The sequence below is a fragment of the Melitaea cinxia genome, chromosome 3 (assembly GCF_905220565.1).
Source record: "Melitaea cinxia chromosome 3, ilMelCinx1.1, whole genome shotgun sequence".
NCBI classification, from domain to species: Eukaryota; Metazoa; Arthropoda; class Insecta; order Lepidoptera; family Nymphalidae; genus Melitaea; species Melitaea cinxia.
In genome coordinates this window covers 9,024,672-9,044,496 of record NC_059396.1, presented here as the reverse complement: position 1 = coordinate 9,044,496, position 19,825 = coordinate 9,024,672, and the positions used below count along the sequence as shown (strand labels likewise).

At 36.1% G+C, this 19,825-nt stretch overlaps 1 protein-coding gene across 1 annotated transcript; it reads left to right on the top strand.

The window, feature by feature from the left end:
* The first annotated feature begins 8,920 nt into the window (after positions 1–8,920).
* On the top strand, positions 8,921–15,235 carry LOC123669148 (integrator complex subunit 2). Its single transcript, XM_045602781.1, has 7 exons — positions 8,921–9,505; positions 9,596–9,969; positions 10,045–10,229; positions 10,305–10,653; positions 11,280–11,352; positions 12,983–13,166; positions 13,242–15,235. The coding sequence occupies exons 1-7, from the start codon at positions 9,216–9,218 to the stop codon at positions 15,159–15,161; spliced, it is 3,375 nt and encodes a 1,124-aa protein (XP_045458737.1). The 5' UTR covers positions 8,921–9,215; the 3' UTR covers positions 15,162–15,235.
* The last annotated feature ends 4,590 nt before the right edge of the window (positions 15,236–19,825 follow it).

Sequence of the window (19,825 nt, the reverse complement as noted above, 5' to 3'; positions counted from 1 at the left end):
TTAGGCTTAAAAACTTCTCCAGAGTCTCAGCTTTCATAATCATAAATAAAAAGTTGTACTTAATGGGGCTACTTTTGCTAAAATTTGCCTTCAAAGACATCAAGGTGGAAAATTCTTAAAATTACCAATTTGAATAAAAAAAATTTTTTTGCTCAATTTATTAATCCTTTAAGGTTAAATAGTTTTGTCGGCGCTCTAGCTGGGGCATACCTATAGGATTCGTGCGGAGGAAAATGATAAGTCCGTAGACTGAGTGATATGGTTCCAAAACGATGGTGCTCCATGCCACTTTGCAAGAATAGTCAGACAACATTTAACAGAAAGATTTAGAGACAGATGGATCGGCCTTGGAGGGCCCATTGCATGGCCGCCGCGGTCCCCAGACTTGAATTCAATCGATTTCTTTGTCTGGGGATATTATAAAGAAATAGTTTACGCTAAAACATTAGCAGCGTAGCGGAGTTAAGACGAAAATTGAGGCAGGCAGAAGAAACAAAAACAACAGAATAGCATTCGTAAGACTCAAAGAAAACTTTTTAAGACGATGTAGAACATGTATCGAGCACGAAGGTCGACATATTGAAAACTTTTTATATTAAATAATTTTAAGACGATTACTTTTCGTTTTATTAATTAAACCTAAATAACCTCCAAATGTTTATTAAATCTTCGATCTTAGTTTTCTTACAACCTTTTGGTTGGTTAACAGACTAATTAACTCTTACGAATGCTATTCTGTTGTTTTTAATTGTTTCTTCTGCCTGCCTCAATTTTCGTCTTAACTCCGCTACGTTGCTAATGTTTTAGCGTAAACTATTTCTTTATAATATCCCCAGACAAAGAAATCGATTGAATTCAAGTCTGGGGACCGCGGCGGCCATGCAATGGGCCCTCCAAGGCCGATCCATCTGTCTCTAAATCTTTCTGTTAAATGTTGTCTGACTATTCTTGCAAAGTGGCATGGAGCACCATCGTTTTGGAACCATATCACTCAGTCTACGGACTTATCATTTTCCTCCGCACGAATCCTATAGGTATGCCCCAGCTAAAGCGCCGACAAAACTATTTAACCTTAAAGGATTAATAAATTGAGCAAAAAAAATTTTTTTATTCAAATTGGTAATTTTAAGAATTTTCCACCTTGATGTCTTTGAAGGCAAATTTTAGCAAAAGTAGCCCCATTAAGTACAACTTTTTATTTATGATTATGAAAGCTGAGACTCTGGAGAAGTTTTTAAGCCTAATTAGAAACCATAAAATTGCCTGTTTAGATTTTTAATTCTAAGTTGAAAATTGAAGTCAAAGTTCTCAAAACGTAAAATTTTCACTTTACACTTAGATTTTCACAATTTCCATCAAAGTTAAGAAGCTGAATCTTTTAAGCGGGAAGCTACAGCTCATGAATATATAGATACAAAAACAAAAATTCTAAAAAGTCTTCAATTTTTTTTTTTAGAAATTTTTAAAGTTCTTCAGGTGGAAAATTCTCAAAAACATATAAAAAAATTCATAACTCGAAAACTATGCAAAATCGCTGAACATACATAGGGGTGATTCGGATACCCCAAGGGGTGCCCTATCTCTGGAATTCCGCTTATCACTACTTTTTGGGACACCCTGTATAAGAAATAAAAGCTTGTCGCGAAAATTACCTATGAAGACAAACAAGTAATATTAACAATTAAATAACTTAATCGTATTGATTTTAATTTTATAATTTTAAAACTAATTAACTAAGTTAATACGTGTACTTGAATCTGTTGGTTAGGTTTTTTTTCCGCTTATTATATACTTCTATCTATCCGCAGCGTCACCAGCGTCAAGTTTACACCTTTCAAAGAAGTTACAAAAAGTTGATAGAATAAACTAATTGTAACGCAATAAAATTAAAAGTAAGTATGAACACTATTTGAAGTGAAAACTTCTTTTGGCGAACCGCATACACATTTTTTACTAGGCAGTAAGTTAGGCTGACACGTCACGCTCTGAAGTGAAAGGTTCGATTTGGTGAACTATAGACCGCCGAGTGTACCCGAGCGAGAAAGATACAGATAGCTTCTCTTCGCTGCTTAGCGGTGAAAGGCTCGATCGGGTGAACTCGGGACTAAGGGCGCTGCCTCGAATCTTGCGGGCAGCGGGGTGGCGGTGGCGGCGGCGCGGGAGCGGCAGGATCTTGAGGATCGCAGGCGTAAAATCAAATGAACCGGCCCTCAAAATCAACGGCGTGGCAGCGGATTGATGATGAGCAACGAACGGTGCACGGTGCACTCCAGTCAAGCGGGGACAGCCCGCGCGTCAGCATTAAAGTGTTGTGCAATTTATTTTTCTTATATTATTATTATTATATTCTTATGATATTATATTTCTTATATTGTTTGATAGCTTCAAGAATATAGTCAAAAGACTTCTACACTCATTCTGATGTAGTCGTAGAATTTGTCTGGACATTGTCTTTTTTCTTCATAATTTCGATAAAACTCGCCTTTTATTTTCCTTTCCCTATAGAAGGGATACACTTCTTTCCGCCAAGGGGCCTAGGCCCTAAGGGGAAGCTACTGGAGGATAGAGTTGCTGGACTTCTACTGGGCGCGTCCCCAGGTGAGGATAGGGGAGGCCGCTCGCGGTTTAACCGCCGCAGGTAGTAGGGATCTTCGGCCCCCTCGGACCAAAACCAGACGATACGCTCCGGGTACTTCTCTGGTTCTCAGAGTGGACCTTTGAGCGCTGGTGTGTTGGCATGGAGGTGCGGCGGTGTTTGTGGCGCTGAGAATGCACGGAGACGTGGTGGGTTTTCCTTCCCCCACGCGACGGACGGGTGGGTGGGTTTGCTCGCCTGCTCTAAGGCGCACAAGCGCATGCCGCTGGGTAGCGCTGGGCGCCCAGCAGTTTCTGCGGGGCTGCCAGTTGCGACCCGGTGGCCGAGGACGGGCTGGACCTCACGGTCGCGCGGATTCAGATGGTGGGGCAGCTCCTGGACCTCGTCTCCCTCCTGCAGACTGCGGAGGAATTGACTTGGAAAAGTTGAGCGTCCCTTTCGACGGAGCCGAAAGGCCATCGCTGGGGGGCATCATGGTAGTGTGCGAAAGCGATCCCATAGCGTCCCCACTAAGGTGTCGGCGGAAAAAAGATGTGGGTTTTAGTGATAGTCTGGCATCGCACAATACGCTGGGAGTTCCACACTCCCGTCACCCTCGTGTGGCGGGGTTAGTGTGTAAATGCATTTCCCCGTCTATAAAAAAAAGCAGGATTCACTTTGCCCACAGTAAAGAATGCGTTAGCGTTAGAGCGTTAGGAATAATTTTGAATCAAAAACATATTGTCGCCGTTGTGCAGACATTTTGTTCGCGAATAAATACAAATAATTCGAGTACACAACCACGAACACAACACTACGCCGCTATAATGCCACGCGACCTACCCGCTGGTTTCAAGAACGGGTCTGCGTTGCCCGCCACGCTCCCGTGCCGCCGCCACTGCCACTGCCGCCCCGCTGCCCGCAAGATTCGAGGCAGCGGCCTTATTGCGTTATTGCTTGATTGCGATTGCAGATGTATTTTTCACTTCTGTCATTCGGTCTTAAGTACACACTGTATTTTTAACCGACTTCAAAAAAAGGAGGTGGTTACGCAATTCGACCGTATATATATATTTTTTTTTTATGTATGTTCGGGGGTAACTTCGTAGTTTATTAACCGATTTTGATAATTCTTTTTTTGTTGGAAAGGAGATATCTTAAGTGTAGTACCATGAAAGGGAAACCAGGATCTGATGATGGGATCACACAGAAATCGAGGGAAACCCTCGAAAATCCGCATAACTTTTTACTGGATGTACCGATTTTGATAATTTTTAATTTAATCGAAAGGCGATGTTTATCATGTGGTCACATTTAAATTTCATTGAGATCTGATTACAAATTTTTGAGTAATCTTTGATAATGCGTATTTACTTGACTATTTTTTCGTCTACCTACGTTGTATTACTCGTCGATATAATTGAAGTCGGTTTTCTTCGTTTGCCTGCAAACACAGTTATTATCTATTTATTATTTTTTATTGTGCCAGCGCAATTTTGGTAAGCAAAGGAAGAAAGTACTGGAGTCGACGGAGTGAACCGACGGCTGCAAACAATTTCCGGCTTAGCTTAGTTAATTGAGGTGACCAAGAAAGATGACGATCGAAAGCTATTCCTAGATTTTTCACTTTTTCGCTAACATTCATTCAATGCTACTGACTAGTTTTGGACAACCCTCGATAATCACTTGAGACTTAGAGGATTAACTTTTAACCCGTGCGCGTTTCTCCATTTAAAAATAAGGTCCAAGTCATTATTTAGTTGGTAAATAAATACTCGTGGGTAGATCAGCCAGCTTAGAGTGAGTGTATAAGGAAAGGAATGGTGTTAGCTGTTGGTGAACAAGACACTCTAGAACCTTGGGCAAGAAAGGTAGGGTAGATATTGGACGGAAATCAGAGAAGTCCGATGGATTGGATTTCTTAGGTAAAGGAATAATACCTACGTTGTGTTACTTGTCGATGTAATTGAAGTCGGTTTTTGTTTTCGTTTGCCAGCAAACACAATTATGTATTACTTATATTTAGCTTTAAATTTATTGAAACGTCGAGATTAATCTCGGGATCGTGAATAAGTGTCTCTTATTGTAAGTATCATAATCTCGGATCTAAATAATGTTAAGGGATTATATATCCTACAGATACTTGTCTTCATCTCCATTGGTTCAGAATGTAGCTGCAATGTGAATAAGTTATTTCGAGTTTGACCAGCAGCCTTGTATTTTTTAATCGTAATGTCTTTTTTTATTTTAGACTTTTTGTTTGTCTCTGTAAGTACGCATTATCAAAGACAATAAGGTGAAAATGTTCCGTGTACCTCCTACATATGTACCTTGTGAACATTACAGCCTGTCACATCCCACTGCTGGTCATGGATTAAGCTTCTCTTCTCCTATACGGAGACACACCGCTCCACTACGTATTAGTGAATATATTTCTTACTATGAATAACGATCGCTATCAGATTTCTATGGTATAACATCCGGGACCGACAGCTACCGATACCGACACTCTAATTAAATAATTTAATTGATTGTGTAACGATTAAAGCCAGATTAATAAAATGTTCTTATAATACATTTTAAAAGCCTCAAAACAAAGCAAAATGACAATAAAGATAAGAAATAATGCTCTTATCTCATGGATTCATTCGTTTCGAATTTTAATACTTATTGATTAAACAGATAGACATCATTGTAAACAATTTCACTACAATAACAATTGTGAGTTATCCTGTGAATATTAGGAATAACGTTTTCACAGGGTTTTAGCTATCTAGAATAGCTGCATTGAAAATAGTTTGGCTATTTTATCGTGAAAGAATATCTAATATGAGATTTAACAAATTTTTGCGTTTATAATAGCTAAATGAATATACTACGCACGTACAAGATATACAATTTATTTTGAATAAAATTGTTTAAATTACCTTATTTCGGCTAAAGTTTGCTCTACTAAATACTTTTAGCTTTCCGCTTACTTTGTTTATTGAGATCAATAACTTTTAGTTATAATATGATGTTTTCCATGTAGTAAACATAGTATATAAAAATATCAAAAAAAAAAATATAAATATTAAGTATGGTTAATAAATAATTAGATATGTGTTTACATAATTTAATTACATTTAAATAAACTTATTTTTTCTATTAGACGTCCCACGCAGTTTTACCACGTTGAATTTTTCATTACTATTCCGTAACGATGAGTCACAGCGAGATGTTTTCAAACCTTTATTACTTCTGGATAATGTAGTTTACCCGTGAGGAAACGATATTAGTGTGGAATACTTTCAGACCTAATCGACTCCATATAAATAAACAAAACGTTCTTCTTACCTTTTAAGATAAAAAGGAAAGAATAAGCATAGTACCTATTTTGAATAAAGTAACTCGTGATAATTAGCTCGTTTACCGAGTTTGATGATTCTTTTTTAATTTGTTTGACTACGTTGATGTTGAGCAACCGCTGTTCATTATAATCAGTGAAATTCGCAAACATTAAAAAACAATATGTGAACCGCTGTTCAACCAATCTAGTGGTGCATGTGCCGTTTAGGCGTCTAAACATCTAAACACCGAAGGTTTACGGGTTCGATTACCGCTCGAAATGGATATTTGTATTTGTAAAATATTTGTTTCTGGTTTGGATTCCAGTCTTTGTTGATCTCACCATCGTGACTCGGAGAGCACGTTAAGCTGTCGGTCCAGGTTGCTATCGTATATATACACCTAACTCGTTACTCATAGTAGGAAATATAGCTCGCAGTGAAGCATCGTGGTGGATTAAGATCCTATCCTTCTCCTCCGTGAAAAAAAAAGCTATGCGCAACAGTGGGACATAACAGGTTGAATCGTGATCATGACGTTGATGATATTTTTATTCGCATTTTATTATTTTACGATGTAAATTGAAGTAGGTTTTTGTGTTTGAGAACAAACACAATTATAGTTGAAGTATTTTCAATTAATAATTTAACCACAAAGGGAAAAAACTACGCTATATCTTCATAATTATATACTTACAATATACCATAACGATATACTAATACCCATACCCATACCCATACCCATAGCCCATGCCCCATTAGGTTACAATCGGTGACGTCGAAATAGACTTAACTTTCTCAGCTAACCCTGCTGAAAGTTCCAAATAAAAAAACGATGATTGTATGGGAAGTTAGATCTATCTGGATCCAGACAGCCCAGATAAAAACAGATAAAAAATGTATGAAAATTGGATGAAAATTTTGGAATCCCCGTTTCAAACACACAATAGTTTACAAAATAACTTCCCATACAATCATCGTTTTTTATTTGGAACTTTCAGCAGAAAATTTTCTGTTACAATATTTATGGAAAATCTAAATTTTAAGACTTCATAATATCAATGAATGTTTTTTTTAACATATATAACATATTTTATAACTATATTGACATCGCGTTGGCGCAACGGTCACAGTACTTTTGTGTGGCTGTTGCGTTAAAAATGTTTGAAATAAAAATCAAGTATTTAGACTGATGTCATTATTATTTACTGAACAGCAAATACAGATAATTATTTAATTTATTTTAATGTTTGAATTTATATTAAAAAAAAAAACAGATAACTACTTATAATGGTTTTCTAATAATTAATTGATACTTATAATAGTTTTAAAGCCTGTAGGTAGCAAGTATAATGAACTAGTCTACGATAGACAACCCTAAAAAACGTATTTCTATTAACCCCCTTTTCGTTTCTATTAACCCCTCACTCGTAGCTATTCACCTTCTTCTTCGTGTCTACTGACCCTAAAGGCGTTTCTATTTACCCCTTTCTCGTATCTATTCACCTCGAAATTGCAGAAAAATGCCAGCATCCTGATTTCACAAGAAATAAGAAAGAAATAATTGAATATTAACACTCACCTTTGTATTCCTAAAAGATTAGAAATTTAACTTTGGGTTCCTCACTTATGAGGTACCTCAAACGAGGCACCTCATGAGTGAGAAACCCATCTCTGTAACCAACCAACAAAATAAAGTTGGTCATCTAAATTGTAAACGTACGCACACGTACACAATTTAGTTGTTCGGTAGTCGGCCAACTTAATTGTGTGTGTGCGGGAGCACTAGGGCCAACAGTAAGTTATTTCGAAAAAAAAAAAACACGCCAAACGCCAGTTTGTTGTTCCTCACGAACTTTACCGTTATAACAGCTCAAAGGAAATTAAAATCGACATATTTGAAAAAAAAGTTATTAAAGCATTGGGTGAAGAGGTTATAAATAATCGACTTAACTAGTCGTGGGTCGTAACGTCTTTTATGTCTAATCGGTTATACGTAGTTTCGTGGATACGCGTAACTAGTTTCGAAACTGCTTATTTTTCGAAACTAGTTATTTTTGTATACAGTATCAGTACGGGACGGCGACGTTATATTACTTTTGTTTGTATTATGGTTATGAAGTAGTTATATGTTATAACTTGTAACATATACGAATGCCGTTACGTACGTTAATATTGATGGATAGTATAATTAAATTAACTTCCCTTTATATTTTATCCAGGCTTACGACTGGCTGCAAAACATGTTATTTAAATTACTTTTTGATTATTGTATAGTCATAATAATCGATGCAGGCGTATTTAGAAGTTCATTTGATTTTATGTACAGTTTTTAATTATTTTTCGAAATACATACATACATACATATAATTAAAAATACAACAAAAAACCCATACTATTTTAGTATATACTTCAACACGAGACAATAACATTAATCGTTAATAATTAATCACTCGTCAACTGTCTTAACTTAATGCTAAATAGTAAATTCGAAAATATTTAAAAAGAAACACGACCGAAATTAAAATTTCTTTAAAAAAACTGTGCGTATTAAAATAAACTTAAGCTCATAGTCAATTACGTACAAAATCCCATGAGCATATTCGAAAACAAAGATGCATCTATAGTACTTATAGCCATCTCTTTTTATCCTACGCGTAAGCGTATCTGCGTATTGTAATGATTAATATTAGTAACCTATTACGTTATTAGGCAAAACGCTTATGCGCCGGTCGTTGTGTCAAGTTTTTGATAAAACTGCGTACGCAAAAAAACTGCGTACGTAAAATAATCGTTACATTCGTATCGGCGAAACTACGTATATGGTTATTAGCTTCGTAACTAGTTACTGAAACCGATTACGTTAAATAACGGCCAGCGCTAGACTTAACTATAACCCCTTAAGAAAGTTAATAACAATACTATTTAGGCTTCCGAATAATTTTATTGCAATAATAGTTAATCGATTGTTCCTCACTAGTTGCGTTTATTTGACAAGTGTCAGAAATTAAGAATCTTATCTGTATAAGCAAGTTATTTTACTCTTTGATCTTATCCTAAGCTTTGATCCTAAGCGTAAGCCACAGGCGTAAGTTCGTAAAGCGACTTGACTGTTGCGTTGCATACTTTTATAACTTAAAAAAAGTAATAACGAAGAATTGATTTGTATGTAACTATGTATTAATTATTTTTATAAAGTAAGTTATACCAATACGTTTGTTTGAAACAAAAGGAACAAGGTTTAAAAATAAATGAGTCAGTAAAACCTTTTTAATGATATTTCTATTTGTGTTTAATTAATAGGCGATTTACTAATGGATAAAGTTTTTATGAAACCGGTACAACCACATGTGTTTAAAGCTTTAAAAGATGTTGATATACCAACATTAATTAAGTGCTCATCAGATGAAATTAGACCAATTATACCATGTCTAGTCCGTATGGCTCTTATAGCGCCGCTAGATGTAACTAGGTACTGTGCGGAGGCGAAAAAAGATATACTTACACTGTTATCTGGAATAGATTTGGTGAATTTTATAGTATCACTTCTGTCTATTGAATTTCATGCACTTGAAGTTGACCTAAAGAAAGAACAGCAAATGCGGTAAGTTATTACTACCAAAATGCTTAATATGCATTTACAATGCACCATCTTACTATAATTTTGCCATATATATTATATTTTATATTTCAGTCAGAAGAATGGTTCGCAAGCCACTGAATCTTTTCTAATTCAAAACATTGTTAATGGCATAGCAAATGATTTTGAGCAGTCAGACTCAGCAAGGAGAGTTCGTTTAGTTCTTTCAGAATTGTTACAAATGCAAGCACAATTGACTGAATATAACCAAAATAAAAACTCAAATGTAGAATCTTCTATCAAACCATCAGAACTTTTCGATAATGAAGTTTATCTTGAGGAAATCACAGATGTTATTTGTATAAGTCTTGCAGAATTACCTAATTTGCTAAATATATGTGAAATTGTTGAAGTGCTACTTTATGTCAATAAAGGCCCTATAATTATTTCTTGGGTTGTAGCAAATATGCCTGATACTTTACTGGAAGGTAATTTAAAACATTTGAACAAAAGTTGTTATCACAAAGAAAATACAATTAAATTATGTAAATATTTTATTTTAGTGGCAGACTCACTTGTAGTTAATTCTGAAAGAAGTGAAGAAGGTGGTATAAGAGCTAAAACTCTTGCAATCTTATGTGACACCTGTCCATACATTGCAGCTGCAGTAAGAGCAAAAGCTGTATTTGCTTCACGACTACCGTCTTTAGTCATTAATTTAACATTGAGTCATCACCCAGAAGACCTGGTAAAAGATTTATTGTAATTTAATCAAATCATATTTTTAATACTTCTTTAGATAATTTATTTGTCTTGTTTCTAGGTTTCTTTCATATCTGGATTACTCTTAGGGTCCGATCAAACATCTAGAGCATGGTTTGCTACATTTTTGCGCAATTCCCATAAAAGAGGTAAAGGTGATGGAAATACCACATTAGTTAAGTTACGACAAGAATTGTTAAACAGATTAAAAGAAGCAGCTGCTGGTGTCGATGCTTCTGCTTTATTGAGATTATACTGTGCTCTAAGGGGAATAGCAGGAATTAAATTCCAAGATGATGAAGTATCAGGTTTATTACGATTAGTTACACAGAAACCTCCTCCTACCCCAGCTGGTGTACGATTTGTATCCTTAAGTCTTTGTATGATTTTGGCTTGTCCATCTCTAATGGGTTGGTATTTCATTTAATATATGAGTATGTTTCAATGGTTGCCAATAATGTTTTCTAAATAATAATGCATATCCAATAGATAAAAAGTACAATAATGCATGTATATAGTTTATGTCATCGGTTAAATTGAAAAATGGCATTTCTCAAAATTTTCTATATGTAAGGTTATTGTTGGAAAGAGTGTTAACAACATTATTTTTTTATGGATAAAAGACTTTATAAAATTACATGTCAAGCCAGTGTCATTTTGATATTCTGCGGTCATCACCATATTGATTGTAGAAAAACATAACTCTGCCATTTTTTTAATATTTTTTTTATAAATAACAACAATATCTTAATCTTTATGTAAATACCTTTAAAATTATATATAACACTTGCATGTAAATATAAAAATTATAAGGAAAAATTTATTTTAATAAAAGTAAAAACTTTAATTAAAAAAAAATAAATATTGCAAAATTTACTATTATTGATTAATGTCACTTTACTATTAAACCGAAGATATATACTTCTTTTTCTTCACTAAAAAGCTTCTAATAATTCTAATTAAGGTAAAAACATACCCTTAGTAAAACATATTTACTAACATAGTTAAAAAATATATAAATGTATATGTATTTCAGCTGCTCCAGAACATGAAAAAAAGGCTATTGAATGGGTGCAGTGGCTTGTTAAAGAAGAAGCATATTTTGAGAGGTAACATAAATTATATACTTTAAAAATATTGTTGGTGTTTGGCGCGAACTTGGGGAGGCCTCTGTCCAGCAGTGGACTGCAATATGCAGAACTGACTGACTGAAATTTTTTTGGCAATTATACTAATCTTTAAAATATTTTTTATCAACATTTAAGCAATACATTTTCAATACTTACCAAGAAACCTTATTTTGAAATAATAATCTATCTATAATAAAAACTTTTGTTAGACTTATATAAAATATCTGGGACTCATCCTTGACGGAGGGTAGACCTTCGGCCTACACTTCGCTATGGTGGGACCGAAGGTCGTGAAGGTGGCGAGTACACTGGGCAGACTCCTTCCGAACCTCGGAGAACCCAGCGCCGCCTGCAGGCAGCTATATTCTGGAGTCTGCTGGAGTATGGCGACGTACGGTGCACCGGTTTGGGCGGATCGCTTCACTGGGAGGAATAAGGCCGCGCTGTGGCCTGCGCAGAGGATCATCGCGGTGAGGGCGATCCGGAGGTACCGTACGGTATCGTGGCCTGCAGCTATTGCTCTAGCCGGCGACCCTTCATTGGAGATCGTGGCTGAGATCCTTGCCGAGACCTACTCATACGTCTTGGGTAGGGAGGCTCTCGGTGAGAACCCCTCGTTGGACTGGATCCTACGGGTGCGCCGGATGAGGCAAGAAGCACTTTTGCGGAGGTGGGGGGAGGATCTGGCAGAGCAGCCGTATGGCACACGCGTAACGGCTGCCTAGCACCCGGTCCTAGAGCGGTGGATGCGCCGTAAGCGCAAGTCCCTCACCTTCCGTCTGACGCAGGTTCTCACCGGGCACGGGTGCTTTAGTGACTACTTGTGTAGGGCGGCCCACAGGGAGCCGACGACTGAATGTCACGATTGTGGCGCGGCGGTGGAATCGGCCCAGCACACCCTCGAGGTGTGCCCGAGATGGAAGGCGCTGCGTCGCGATTTGACTTCAGTCCTCGGAGTTGACTTGTCACTCCTGAGTGCCATCACCGCGATGTTGCGCGACTACGAGTCCTGGAAGGCGATGGTCTCCTTCTGCGAGACAGTAATGTCCCAGAAGGAGAATGGCGAGCGGGTGAGAGAGGAAGCCGCCGACGAGGTCTACCTCCGCAGGTGGCGAATGGGGGTGCTTAGGAGGCGCTACTTAAGCGTCTCCTGTAACGCCCCTGTGCCAGTGTCGGGCCGGGATGGAAACCCGGTCCTGCTAGACACAGCGTCGTCGGGATTGTTCAGAGGTGAGCCGGGTAGTCCCCATGGACGAGAAGTCTGGCCTTTTCGCCGAGGCCAGCCTGTCGCTGGAGGGATCCTGTTCCCTGCAGATCTGGGAGCCTCCAATTACAGCAGCTGAAGGCTCCCCCCAGGGGTTTGGTCGGTATTGCACTCCCAAGTGCTGAAGTCGACATACGGTCTAGAACTGCCTACCCGGGCGTCCTAGATATCCCCCGTAAATGGGTTCCCCTGCGATACCAAAAAAAAGTTCTTAAAAGATTAATCTCTAAAGATTAGTCAATATTAAACTCCATTTGACATATTTCATTGAATATATTTTTTTATCTTTAAATTAGAATATAAATAAAACGTAATAATTTTAATTAAGTTGAAATTTTATTTCAGTAATTCAGGTGTGACTGCTTCATTTGGAGAAATGTTGCTGTTGATAGCTATTCATTTCCACTCGGGGCAGTTGGCAGCCGTGGGTGAATTGGTATGTGCCACACTCGGAATGCGTGTACCAGTGCGCCCTAATGGTTTAGCTCGAATAAAACAGGCATTCACGCAAGAAATTTTTACAGAACAGGTAAATTTAAAACATATTTAAAAATTAGTGTATTTAAGCTTTACTTATTTTTTTTTTTTCATTGATTTATTTCAGGTTGTAACTGCACATGCTGTAAAAGTACCTGTAACTGCTAATTTAAATAGTAATATTTCTGGCTATTTACCTGTACATTGTATTCACCAATTACTCAAATCTCGAGCATTTTCAAAACATAAAGTCCCCATTAAAAACTGGATTTATAGTCAAATTTGTAATTGTACTGCCCCCCTCCATCCTGTTATGCCTGCTCTTGTAGAAGTTTATGTTAACTCTATTCTTGTCATAAATAATAAAGGGACTAATGAATACTTCAACAAACCTATAACAGAAGAAGAAATTCGAAGAGTATTTAGGAATTCTATTTTCGGAGTCAATTTTGACGCTCGCAACAAACTTTTTACTGCTATGGAGACTGATGGAGAATCATCCACTGACATAAACATAGAAAAACCAACATTGGCATCTCAGTTGCTACTAATCTATTATCTTCTGCTGTATGAAGATGTCAGACTAGCTAATTCTGCAACCCTTATTGCTAATGGAAGAAAAGTAAAAAGTTATTCCACTGCATTTCTTTCTGAATTGCCAATTAAGTACTTATTGCATCAAGCACAAAAAGACCAAATGAGCTATGGAGGACTTTTCAGTCCATTACTTCGATTATTAGCTACACATTTCCCACAATTATCTCTTGTGGACGATTGGATGGATGACCAAGTATTTGGAGATACATGTCGGCATCAAATAGATATAAATATATCAGATGCATCAATAGATGAAGCTTTTCAATGTATCGAAGAAAATCCATACAAAACAGGAAAAATCTTAAAAGCTATGCTAAACAAGAATCCCACAGATATTTGGCCTTTTGCAGAAATATTTGTGAGATATGTTAAAAGTGTACTTGGTGATCAGGTTCCCAGGCACATTCAGGAACTCTATCGAGAAGTTTGGCTTAGACTTAATACAGTTTTACCACGATGTTTATGGATTATGACTATTAATGCTCTGCTTGATATCAATAATGGAAATATAAGAAATGTAACAATTACACAAGAAAATGTTTTAGTTGATCCTCTACAGGTTTTACGTTGTGACATTAGAGTATTTAGATGTGGACCTATTTTAAAAATTATTCTTCGAATTTTAGAAGCTAGCTTAGCAGCTTCAAGAAGCCAATTAAGTCGCCATTTGTTAGATAAGCCGCTCCTTGAAAAGAGTGGTCAACTAACTTCAGATTCTGAAAGAGAAGAGCTTAAAAATGCTTTGGTAGCAGCTCAGGAAAGTGCTGCTCTTCAAATATTATTAGAAGCTTGTTTAGAAACAGAAGACGATCAAACTAAACCAGAACTTATGTGGTCACTAAGAGAAGTCAGAAGCATAATATGTTCCTTTTTACATCAAATATTTATATCAGAACCATCGCTTGCTAAGCTAGTTCATTTTCAAGGATATCCTAGAGAGTTGTTACAAGTCACAGTTCAAGGCATTCCTTCAATGCACATTTGCCTTGATTTTATTCCAGAACTTTTAAGTCAAGCTTCACTTGAAAAGCAAATATTTGCTGTAGATTTAGTTTCACATTTGTCAATTCAATATGCTTTACCAAAAGCAATGTCAATTGCTAGATTGTGTGTAAACACTTTGTCTACACTATTGTCCGTGCTCCCAAGTGATTTGCGTCTCGAACTATTTCAACCAGTATTAAAATCATTTGTTAGAATTTGTACAGCATTTCCTTCCCTTCTTGAAGATATAACGTCTTTATTATTACAATTGGGAAGAATTTGTGAATCTCAAGTATCGCTGGGCCACTGTTGGAATGATTCAAGTATATTGGGTGAAGGTGCTTACGTGGCCTCCGATGTTCAAAGCGATAGTAAAGTTTTAGTAGCGGAAGTTTTATGTCGAGACATCAAAGTAACTATGTCAGAAATAATTCAAAAAGCTCTATTAAATGACAAATTGTATTAATAAATTTAACATGATACATTTACGAAATTTGTAAACTATATTCACTTGTATATATTAAAAAAATTTCGACTGTTTCCAAAGTGTTTTTTTTTCTTTTCTTATAGTATTCAGGCCGACCCACCAAAAAAAACAACGGGTTGCACTCCGGGAATGGCGGCAGAAGTGAACAATTGAATATTAAAATTGTGCATTTTGGATATTTTGGAATGCTAAGGGAATAAATTTACTGCACTAATTGCTTTAATTATCAGCATAAAGTACTATCATTTATGTGGTAAAATACAATATTCATTTATTGCGCTATCGTACACAAACATGACAATTTATATTACACACGAACATTCGCGCAAGCGCCCTGCGCCGCCTTAACGAAACAGCAGGCGCAGACACACAATTTCGCCGCATGGTAGAAAGAGAAGGGGACACTTCCTCTCCTACACCGCGCCGGCGGTCTGTTCTCTCACTCCGTCTTACGAATTTTCGATCAGTTCACGTGTCCTGACGCGAGTTTAACATTTCCCTGCTGAAAGATCCAAATAAAACACCTATTGTTTGGAACCCAGATAGGCCAAATAAAAACAGATAAAAATTGTATAAATATTTTGGAATCCCTTTTTCAAACACAGTACTCTTTCTCCTAAATCGCGATCAATTTCAATTTTATTTTTAAAATGAGGTCCTTTTCCGTCTCCTATTAAAAGTAGCTTTGAGGGAAAATTTGTACAAACTCCCCCCAAATGTGCTCTCATATTCGTTGATAGCTTTAAGGTATGAACAAACTTCCATAAAAGAGAACTCTTAAGACTACAGTATCTGCTCTAGTTCCCCTTACTATTACCAGTAAAGTTTGTCGAAAATCCCCTACAAACATAACAGTAATCCCACCCATGATTTTATCACAGCTTCTAATATCTCTAAGAGATCTATCTCTCTGGATCATGGTACATTCGTCCCAGACTATCAAAGTAACGTCTTGCAAAACTTTTCCCGATGGGCTATTTTTACGAATAGAGCACATGCTATCTTTCTGTAAAGAAACAGTTAGTGGCAGTTTAAAAGTGGAAAGAACTGTTCGTCTACCTGCTAATAAAGCTGCAGCGATTCCTGACGACGTTACTGCCAAAGCTAGTTTTCCTTGAGACCTTACTTCTGCTATCAATATCATACTCATCAACAATTCATTTATTTGGATAAGGATTAATAATATGTTGATGAAATTATTTGGCAAATAATTGGCATTAATGCATTAATTTCGACCAAATTTGATTATCATAAAAAGGTTATAGTGAGTCAATGTCAAAAAATAGATATATTGTCGCGGACATTGTTTTAGATCATTTAAAGAGGAATAATTCTTTCACACATATTTTTTGGGTAACTTGAACTGTTTCCGTAGCGCACGGAGCGGAAGCTCTCTTCATTGGTGCTCCGCTCCTATTGGGCTTAGCGTGATGATATATAGCCTATAACCTTCCTCGATAGATAAATGAGCTATCTAACACCACAGATTTTTTTTAATCGGACCAGTAGTTTCTGAGATTAGCGCGTTCAAGCAAACAAACAAACTCTTCAGCTTTATAATATTAGTATAGATTATTATTGTCCGGGAGCCAGTGATAGATTTTCATAAAAAAATTCCTCCCAATCGAAACTCCGTAAAATGCATTAGGTATTTATATTATAAATATATATTCCTAATGCATAATTATGTATATAAACACGTAATTCATTTTACGAAGTTTCGATTGGGAGGAAATAATTGACAAAATTTGTACCTGGCTCCCGGGTCATTATATATGCGTTCATAAAATACTGTCTGTACATTTAAATAAATAGCGATTCGCCACGAACTTAATTTGTTGCTAAAATAATAATATTTATCTATGCAATAATTCTTTTTTATTAGGATTGCGAAACATTTTTAACCGACTTCCAAAAAGGATGAGGTTCTCAAATCGACGGTATTTTTTTTTATGTATTACATCAGAACTTTTGACCGCGTGGACCGATTTCGACATTTTTTTTTAATCGAAAGGTGGTGTGTGTCAATTGGTCCCATTTAAATTTATTTGAGATCTAACAACTACTTTTCGAGTTATATCTAATAATGCGTTTTTACTTGACGCTTTTTTCGTCGACCTACGTTGTATTATACCGCATAACTTTCTACTGGATGTACCGATTTTGATAATTCTTTTTTTGTTTGAAAAGAGATATCCCTAGTTTAGTACCATGATAAGGAAACCAGGATCTGATGATGGGATCCCAGAGAAATCGAGGGAAACTCTTGAAAATCCGCAATAACTTTTTAATGGGTGTACCGATTTTGATAATTCTTTTTTTGTTGGAAAGAAGATATCTCTAGTTTGGTACCATGATAAGGAAACCAGGATCTGATGATGGGATCCCAGAGGAATCGAGGGAACTTCTTGAAAATCCGCAATAACTTTTTACTGGGTGTACCGATTTTAATAATTTTTAATTTAATCGAAAGCTGATGTTTGTCATGTGGTCACATATAAATTTTATCGAGATCTGATAACTACTTTTTGAGTAATCTTTCATAACGCGTAGTTACTTCACTATTTTTTCGTCGATCTACGTTGTATTACTTGTCGATGTAATTGAAGTCGGTCTTTTTTCGTTTGTTTGCAAACACAATTATTTTTCGTTTGCGAGCAAACACAATTATTAGCAATTAAATTCAACACTTTTTTCTTCATATTTTCATAATGTAACTAGCGGACCCGGCAGACGTTGTTCTGCCCGGAAAACAGCTACCAAATTTGATAGCTTACATACGGATAGCAGCGCCGCCTAACGGGTCCAATTGAGATAAAAACTAATATATCTTCCAAGTTAGACAAAATTACAGATGCTTACAAAATTTGATAAAAATTGATTTAGTAGTTTCAGAGCTACTTACAGAAAACAGCGCCACCTACCAGGTCCGATTGAGATAAAAACTACCCTATCTCCCAAGTTGGACAAAATTATAATTTTCCATTGTTAACGCCCCGCAACAATATAATAGGTATTGAGAAATAGCTAGTTAATATCATTTTTACTGTATGTAAATTAAATTTAAATGCGATCTACGAATAAGATCAATTTAATCATTAATAACTTACGTAAAATGCGTCCTAATATATTATTTAACATCAACTTTATTGAATAGCAATAAAGTTCAAATTGACTACATTTTAGTTCGAAAACGTTTGTATGGGAAAAAGAAAAGTGCTGTTTTTAGGGTATTCACGGAAATTATTCGAATTTTTCTCACCGTAAAAACCATCCTTGGACTTCAACAAACATTTTAAAAAAAGAATTGGTAAAATTGGTCCAGGCGTTGAGTTATACGCTTACGAACACATTTAACGATTCATTTTTATATATGACTGGCTGACTCGGCAAACGTTGTCTTGCCGCTAAACGCTATTTAAAAATAGGGGTTGGTGGTGGTGAAAATTTTGAGCTGTATGTATTTTTCAACGCCAAATCATAATAAAATAAAAAATAAATGATTTATCTAAGAATTAAAAAAAAAATTGGGGTTGACTACCCTTAACATTTAGGGGGATGAAAAATAGATGTTGTTCGATTCTCAGACCTACCCAATATGCACACAAAATTTCATGAGAATCGGTCAAGCCGTTTCGGAGGAGTTTACAAACACCGCGACACGAGAATTTTATGTATTAGACTAGCTGACCTGGCGAACTTCGTATCACCTTATTTTTTTCTGAAATATAATAACAACATAATATATCAAAATAAAATATAGCCTATCTTTTAAGTTGGATGAAACTGCACACGGTGTGCAAATTTGACTAAAATCGGTTAAGTAGTTTAGGAGTCCATTGAGGACAAACATTGTGACACGAGATTTATATATATTAAGATAAAGTGATCAAATTATTAAGGAGACCATACTAGTAATAAAACAACTATTATGAAATCGTTTTCTAATGTTAACGCGCATTTCACTTATTAGAATGAAACAAATTTTTCGGATTTTATCGCGGTTATTAAATTTTTTAGATGCCCCCGACGTTTGGAATACTATGCAACCATGGTCACGGGAGGATATCTGACCATCTAAAAAATTTAATGAAACGTGTGTAATGTAAGAGATATAAAATCCGAAAAAGTTGTTTCATTATAATTATGAAATCCGACAAGTTTTCAATCTATACAAATAAATAAAATTGAAGTGTGTTTGTAATATTAAAATTTCTGCTTTTTACTTAATGCATATGGATGTATACACGGTACATATATCAAAATAACATTTTATACAATTTTTGTCTGTCTGTCTGACTGTCTGTTTGTTCCGGCTAATCTCTGAAACGGCTGGACCAATTTTGACGGAACTTTCACTGGCAGATAGCTGATGTAATAAGGAGTAACTTAGGCTACTTTTGTTTTCGACATTTATTTAATTTTATAACTCTTCGAATTAAACAAAAGTTTTTTTGTTAAATTCCACGCCGATGAAATCGCGGGCACAACTAATAAACAAATATAATGAACAAAAATCAAATAAAATAAAATGATACAGAGATAAAAGAGCTTTTAACTAATATCGCTTTTAGTGTTACCTTCCTGATGTTTTCTACCCATCTGTTAATGTGCTGCGGTAAATTAGAGATAAAGGGTAAAAA